At 47.3% G+C, this 8,432-nt stretch overlaps 1 protein-coding gene across 1 annotated transcript; it reads left to right on the plus strand.

Moving 5' to 3' along the window:
* Positions 1 to 710: 710 nt before the first annotated feature.
* On the plus strand, positions 711 to 7,837 carry TMEM158 (transmembrane protein 158). The gene has a single exon (XM_063325357.1). The coding sequence runs from the start codon at positions 849 to 851 to the stop codon at positions 1,794 to 1,796; it is 948 nt and encodes a 315-aa protein (XP_063181427.1). The 5' UTR covers positions 711 to 848; the 3' UTR covers positions 1,797 to 7,837.
* The last annotated feature ends 595 nt before the right edge of the window (positions 7,838 to 8,432 follow it).

Genomic DNA, 8,432 nt, shown 5'->3' on the forward strand with positions numbered 1-8,432 from the left:
TGCAGCTTTGTGCTCCTTGTAATAAGCTTCCACGTTCAAATCTGTGCTGTAGGCACCGGCTGCGCCCGCCTGCGGGATGCCGTGCGCCTCAAGCCCAGCCCGGGCTGTGGATGCCCGGCTGCGGGAGCAGCTCCCGGGGCTCAGCAGAGCATCCCTGGAAGAACCCAGCCACGGCACCCCACCTGACAGCCCGAACTCCCTTCCTCCGCCTCTCTTTTCTTATAAAGTCGAAATGAAAACGTGTGCGGTCCGTTCCGGGATGGTCTTTCTCCACCCCAGCCCCTCTGAGGAGGGGGAGAGCCGACTGCCACCGCAACCCCCGCCCCACAGCTCGGCCGGGAGAGGCGGGACGGGAGGGACCCGGCGGGCCCGGGGGTCTCAGCTCTCCCCCCGCGGAGGAGGTGGTGGCGGCGGCGGGCGGCAGGGGAGAGCGGTCCCCTGAGGGGAGAGGAGCCGCCTCTGCCTTGCGGGGGTCCCGGGAGGCGCTGCCTGCCCCGGGGAGGGCAGCTGCGGGGGTGCCGGGCCGGCACCTCGGAGCGCGGCGGCAGCGGGGGGCCGGGGTGGGCTCACGGCTCCTCCCGCCGGGGCGCTGCCGGGCCGGGCCGGGCCGGGGGCGGAGGAGGCGGGGAAGGGGGGAGCCGCTGCCGTCACCGAGGCTCCCGGCTCGCCTCGCCTCGCCGCCGCGGCAGCCCCAGCCCCGCTCCCACCCCCTCGCCTGCCCCCACCCTCCTTCCCTTTCTCTGGGCGAGAGCGGCGTGCCTTCCCCTCCCCAGATGGCAGCCGGCAGCGCCATGCAGCCTCCCGTTCCTCCTCCTCCGCTGCCTCCTCTCCGGCTCTAAGTCAATGCCATGCTGCCGCTGCTCCTCCCGGCGCTGCTGGCCGCCTGCCTGCCCCCCGGCCAGGGCTGGAGCCCCTCGGCGGCCGCCAGCGGGCAGGAGGAGCCGGAGCGAGAGCTCTTCTTGCCCGCTGCCAACTCCTCCTCCCGCTCCTTGCCCGGCCTCGAGATGGACCTCGACGGGGCAGCAAGCAAGGAGGAAGGCAGCACCGCCACGGCCACCACCAGCCCGGGCACGCCGGCTGGTCCTAGCCGAGAGCCTTTCCCCTCCGCTCCCACCTCCTCCGGGCAGCAGCAGCCGCGTCCCCAGCCGCAGGGGCAGCCGCATCCCGCCGAGGACCCGCACTGCAATATCAGCGTGCAGCGGCAGATGCTGAGCTCGCTGCTGGTGCGCTGGAGCCGCCCGCTGGGCATCCAGTGCGACCTCCTGCTCTTCTCCACCAACAGCCACGGGCGGGCCTTCTTCTCCGCCGCTTTCCACCGCGTGGGGCCGCCGCTGCTCATCGAGCACCTGGGGCTGGCGGCCGGCGGCGCCCAGCAGGACTTGCGCCTCTGCGTGGGCTGCAGCTGGGTGCGGGGCCGCCGGGTCGGGCGCCTGCGGGGCACCGCGCCTCAGGCCGCTGCTTCTTCCTCCTCCTCCTCCTCTTCCTCCTCCTCCTCCTCCTCGCTCTCCTACCCGCCGGCGGCGGAGCCCGGCCAGTACTGGCTGCAAGGGGAGCCGCTGAATTTCTGTTGCCTGGATTTCAGCCTGGAGGAGCTGAAGGGGGAGCCGGGCTGGCGGCTGAACCGCAAGCCCATCGAGTCCACCTTGGTGGCGTGTTTCATGACTCTGGTCATCATCGTGTGGAGCGTGGCCGCCCTCATCTGGCCGGTGCCCATCATCGCCGGCTTCTTGCCCAACGGCATGGAGCAGCGCCGCAGCACCGCCGCCGCCGGCACCGCCACCGCCGCCGCCAAGTAGCCTCTCGCCCGGTGACTGTCCCCCCATTTTCCTCTTCGTCGTGTGTGGTGTGGAGGGACGGGCCCTGCCGCCATTTTCTCTTTTCAAGCGTGTCAGGGGTGGCCCCGGGCGGACGCGGGGTCGCCTGAGTGCCCGGCCCGCCCTGTCCTGCCCGGCCCGGCCCGGCCCGGCCCTGAGGGGAGCGGCCCCGCCGCCGCCGCCAGGGCCGGCCAAATCCTCGTTTTATATCTTTAATATCCGTTTTAAGCAAACCTTTTAGTAAAAAAGAAGAAAAAAGAAAAAAAAAAAGAAAAGAGAAGGCCCCCAAAATCAACGCAAGAAATAAAAGATCCCTCCCATCCAACCGCGTTTGTTGTAGTCGGAGTAGCTTTTTTTGTAGATGAATATTGGTTTTTTTTTCTTTATTTACAGAAAGGGAAGACTTTTTGGCAGGATCAAGAACTGAAGCGGTATATATATATATAGTTATTGCTGAAGCTGAACTTTAACGGACCTTTTACACTGTATTATCCAGTTGAGATGGTGTGTCTTTATTATTGTAGCTCTGTGTTATTTGGCTTTTAATACAGAGGTTTTCTTTCTGGAGCCACCGTAGCCTTTTGTCGGTCTGTTTTCGCCAGGGTGGAACGTAGGGGTTTGGCCGATTTCCCCATCTGCAAATGGGCTGCGAAGCTTCTTTCCCCATGAGATGATGTTGCTAGTGGTGTTGGTGGAGAAAGGGGAACCCCAAACCCTTTCAGAATGGCGTTCTGTCCTGTCCTTACAGTAGATTGAGGTCTATATGCCTACATCAGGGTGGGATGGGGAACGTGGCTGTGCCAGGGATCCTCCAAGGCGATTTGTTTAGCACCGCTCCACAGACGATGGCTTTCTCCTCGGTGTGAGGTGGGGTGGTTTTGGTCCTGGGAAGAGGAGGCACTCTCTTTAGGATGTGTTAAAAGCAGCCCGGGGGCAAGTTTCTGACTTCCGCAAAGCACATTCCTCAAAAACAACTCAGATGCAGTGTATTTTTTGAATGTGTGGTAATGTCGTACCTTTTCTGCATCCACCAGGGTTGCTCACAGAAAGCCTGTGGGGTGGAGAGAAGGTCCAGAACTAGATTACGGCTGCCACTGTGCAAGCGTGCGAGGAAGACAGACTTGCAAGATTTCCTCTTTCTTGTTAAAGCAGACAGTTGCATAGCCTGAAATACCGTTTGTTGTATACTTCCAATTGTTTAGCCTTATAAGAAGTTGTTTTTCATTTGCCTTAGACATGATTAGTCCAGCTGAAGTTTCTAAAACCAAAATGTGAACTGAGTGAGAAGGATTTGCAATAGGAATTCTCATTCCTTTGTCAACATTAATGTATTTAATTTATTAGTGGCACATAAACTCACTCGGGGGCAATTTGGTGTATTTGTAATGTTGTTTTCTTCCCTGTGTTTGGTGGAAATGACTGGATGAAAAGTCTGGAAGGATTAAATTCTTAGGATTCCTATTTTTTTAATTGAGAACAAAATAAAACAAATGCATGCTTTATGTGTATGCTATCTGGAAAAAAAGATGCAGAGAGAAAAGGCTTACAAACAGCAGAAATAAATGAAGATTTTAAAATGTTCCATGTTACTGGGCTACCTCTATACCCACCGTTTCTCCTGTTGATCTTAACGGGCACGTCACTTGAGTAAACATTGCATAGTGTTGTTTTCAGAAAGTAGAGGTTCCAGTCGCTGTGAGAAATGTTCATTTGACCTGTTGATCCGAAGGGCACCTTCCCCTGTATGCTTAGTTTACAGAGACCCGCTTTTCGTTCCTTGATCTGAAAAACATAGTGTCATTTCCACCTTGTGTAAACTCTTTTGCACAGAAATGCGACATCCTAGGGAGCAGATAGTTGCCTGTAATGCCTCATGTGAGAGAGGAGCATCTGTACTGAAAGGCGAGGCTAGCAAGAGAACATGAAGCTAATCTTAACACCCTCCTGAAAAAAGAAATGCTCTACATATGGAATAACCCTCAGAACAGTTGCCATGCTAGAAAGGAATTTCTTCTTTTAAATGAAGATACATTTAGGCAGAGAGTTAAGAACTTGTGTTGGAAGTTGTGCTGGCTTTGTAGTGTACAGTGCATAGTACTCACTGTGATCCAGGGAGCCTGTCCTTAAACTTACGGTTGGCATCTCTTTTTTGCTTATCCTAGTTTCACCAGTGACATGCCGTTGTTTTTTTCTTGAACTGCATCAACATAAGTAAGATAATGGCATTACTGTGTGAAACAAGCAGCTTCAGTTATAAGAGGTTTTTTATTTGCAGTTCTTACAGGCACCTACCAAGAACAGTAGACCTGGTGCAGAATGGTTTTGGGGTATGTCTTCTAACTTCTGCCAGTATCAGCTTGAATACAAACGTTGTGAACAGGCAATGCCGCACTCAGAATATTTTGCTGCTTCACTTTAAAAGTGTGATAGAAGAGAGGGATTTGCTTTTATAAATACACTTGTAAGTGGAGTTGCTATTAAAAATCTGCTAAAATGTGAAATGTGTAAAACACAGGGATGGCATTAAAAAAAAACCCAAACAAACCCCCAAAGGCAAACCATGTCCAGAATACAAAAAAAAACCCCGCAACATTTTCTGGGGGTACTGATCTCAGCCACAAAGTTCAAAGAGTGTTTCTGAGTTAGGGAATGTGTTTCCTTAGATCGCAGTAACCACTGGCATGTTCCCCCTTCATAGAGAGAGGACAGTCTGCATTTCTGTGCCTTAAAAGAGTACAGAGATTACTTGATGTACAGGGTTTAGCCTGGACCTAACTCCTTGAACCCTTGGGTTTCGGTGAGATGGCAGCAGGCTTTCTCCTGTAAAGGACAGAGAATGGAAGTGCATTATGCAGACCATGAGCTTTCTGCAATCACTAATGCATCTGACACCAGTAACCCTGCTCCCATAGCTGTGGCTGCTACTCTGACTTTTAAGTAGCCAATAATTTTGAGTAACAAAAGGCACACACAACTTTCGCCCGCATCCATGGGAATTTCATCGGAATTAAACCCAGAAGATTCAAGCCCAGAGCAAAGGGAAATGATATATCTCCACACCAGCTAGTTTTAGATTTCGACTTGAGACACCAAGGTGTCTATTTATTTTATTTTCAGTGGCAGTGGAGCTTTATGGTCTCTTTCCTGGGGATGATTCTAAGCCATTTTCATTCATTTGGATTTATTTTTAAAACCAGTTGGTAGCAGGGTCAGTGCAAGAGTGGAATTAGTCACCATATATAATCCTTTGTATACTCAGGGCGGGCATATATATATGTTTATATATACATACATCTATACATGAGGACTTACTGTGTACAACAGAAAGTCAAAACAAAAGGGAGAAAAAGGATGGTGAGAAACAAATAGAACTGAACGAGTAATACTGGTTTTCCTTCACTATTTGTTGGATCGTGTTTCCTGGTAAGTTATCCTGACTTTATTTACGTACATGTATTTGTTGGAAAGCAAGGGATACCTAGAAACAGAGGTAATTTCTCATTTTCCTTTTTATGTAATTCAAGTATATTGCAGATTTTTTTACCAGGAACCAGGAACTCTCTCTAGAGAGAGATTCAGCGTTAGAAGGTACGAGGCTTGTATGCTAGTGTTAGACTGGTGCATTTTTTGCTGTATATTCAGACCTCCGAACTGGATCCGTCTCCCTCACCTACTTGTTTAGTTGTGTTTTATAGATCTATTAGAAGCAAAAGTATACAGATCAGTATGTAGTTTTAGCATGGACACAGTCTTGCTGTTATTTGGTGCCACATTTATTGCCATAATGAAAATACAAAAATGTAGTCCGGTATAACAATAATTATATATTATGTAAGCATACTGTTGTTCAATAGGTTATTAGTAATCAAGGGCAGTTTTGTATGTCAGGAGGTACGCGGGGCAAAATTGCCATACTTGGATAAACAAGAGAGTTGTTACTTAGTGCTTAGTTCACCCGTGCTTTCGATGATTAATATGACTGCAACAGCAGTACTATTTGTGCAGTGAATATTACTCAATATGGGTAAGGGCTACTGAACCAGGCCCTAAAAATACTAATTAAAAGCCTTACTTGTCTGAGTAAGTATTATTCATTGTGACCTCCGCTTGCTGAATAAAAGTATCTCCAGGGCTGACATTACGTGATTCCAGGGGCTGAACAAAAGCCCAATGAAATCAAATAGTTAATTGAACGTTTGTATGATTAATGATCAAAGAATCTATTTTAAAGATATTTATCGAGATATAAGAGTAGGTATTGCGTTCTTTATCCTCTCTGGTTTTTATACACATACTTTATAAATACAAAGCCAGGATTTCTCAGTCCAGTGTAGCGCCTTGCTAGTTTGGAAATTAACTTCTTTCTGAAGCTAGTGTGAAAATGCCAGTTATTTTTCAAGGAATTTTACTGAATAAATGCCTTTTTTGTGAGCATATTTCAGGGAAAGGCCTTGTTTTTTCAAAAAACATTTTTAATGATTCTGGGAGAATGTGTGAATATCAAATCCCAAATGTATTCAGATTTCAAAACAATAAAACATCTTTTTAACCAGTAACTGATTTTTAAAGGCATATTTTTAAACAAAAACATTGTTTTCCATTTCCCCCTCAGAAGTAGAACATTTCAATGAAGACCAGAAGTGCATATGAGCGTTCTACCTTGCAAAAGTGCTTTTGTAGGGAAAAAAAGTATTTTTTTACACTCCTGTTTTTTGTGCGATACATAGCCATGTTCTAATCATAGTGTTCTCTTCCGTGATTTGGAATTGATCACAGCTTGTGACAGATAGGGAACTATATTTCATGTCCCTTCTTCATAATAGTTCTAGTTAAATAAGTTGTTCAAAACAATTGGGGGTAAAAAAAAAAAGTAGCTTAGCCTGTTTGTTTTGTTTCTATTACATTATGCCAAGGGTAAAAGCAGCCTGGTATAAAAATTGGGATATTAAAGATGTTTACTGGAAATGTCTGGATGGCGTTTAATTAGATTTGTGGCCAGACTAAGTCTCACAATCCAAACGTCTTCCAACGTTTATGAAGTTTGGATTCATAACTGAGTGTAGCAGTTTGGTCATCTATATGACAGAGGAATCTCTGGCTCTGCGTGTTGGGAAAGCCAGGGTCTAAAACCTTAGCTCTTATTTTAGCTTTCCTGTTATTTCAACAGGTTACCAAAGTCAGAGTAAAACTGGAAGATCCAAATATCCTATGAAACGCTGCAGTTTTCTGTGTGTTTGACTTGTTCTTAGCTTTTGTAGGAAAACATCAGATTAGTGAGACGTGAATTTGAGACCCATGCCCTACTGAGGAAGTGAATTCACTGGGAGTGTGAAGTTAAATCATATTTTTGTTCCTTGTAAGGTGAGACTCGCTAGAAGCAGTGGGACCTTACCTTGTTGGTGTCATTCTGGGTGTTGCTAAGCAACATGAAGTGGTTAAAAAGGAGATACGGAAGAAGAGCATGGAAGAATAAAAGGAAACAAAAGACATAGAAAAAGCATAAAAGAGAGTAAGTGCGCCAGCATATTCTGCAAAGAAGTTGTATCAACTGGGAGAAAGCGATTAAGATAATAGAGAAAAAAGAAAGCTGACAGAAGATGGATTAGGAACTTGATTCCATACTTCATCAAATTTTTCAGTGCTTTGCTTGAATAATTGATTGCAGTTTTGGCCCCACATGGCAAAAGTAATGGCAAAAGAGAATAAAAGCCTGGGAAGAAATGGGAGGCTTGAGAAAAACTGGGAGTGGAACCACCATACTGTAAATAAAGAGAAAATAAATCACTCTCCGTATTGCTAGAAATCAAACAATGAAATGGCAGGGCACTCCCTTGCATATACTGTCTACTCTAATTTTGCTTCAGGTGCTCTCTGAGGTTGTAAGGAAAACAAGCTAGAAGTTGTATTTATGGAATGGATATGGTTCTTCCATCATATCTTGTTTTGGTCCATGTAAAATATACGTTTCTCTTTGTCCAGCACAAGAATGTTAATCAGAACCGTATTAAAGCTTTTCAGCTGAATTGAAGTAGTGCTGGTGTGACTGTATTTCCCAGGCTGGGCCACTGCTATTGACAAGGCTACGTGCTGGTGTGCTCTTTACAGCATTCTGATCTATATTGCCAATACTTCCTCACTCATATGTTTTGAAGACTACCTACTTCATCTTCCTCTCGTGTCCCTATCTTCATTGTCTCCCAAGCTTCACTCTGCTTTTTCTTCTGTCATTGAATATTGATCATTCTTAAGATTTGCTCGTTCTTACTTACTATCTCCCTTTTCCCTTCTCTCTTTCCCTAGCATGTTTTTATCTTGACATTTTCTGTCTTCGGATTTCTCACCTCTCTTTCCCGCAAGCATGTCTTGTATTATCAAGCTATAAAAAGTACCCCAGGAAACTGTGCTATCAGTTTCTACTGCTTTTCCACTCTGCTTCTCACCCGTTCAGACTGTACCTCTCATGCCTTTGGTCTATGACACCTACAAGCCAAAGATGAGCCGGAAACCTTGTGTTGAGGGCAAAACCCAAGTGCAAAGTTTTCTCTCCCACCAGTCCTGTGGACTTCGTCCACACTTCTTCCCCAGACACAGAGCAGGGGCCCTAAGTTACTGTGTCTT

This window comes from Chroicocephalus ridibundus, chromosome 2, assembly GCF_963924245.1.
Source record: "Chroicocephalus ridibundus chromosome 2, bChrRid1.1, whole genome shotgun sequence".
Classification (NCBI taxonomy): Eukaryota; Metazoa; Chordata; class Aves; order Charadriiformes; family Laridae; genus Chroicocephalus; species Chroicocephalus ridibundus.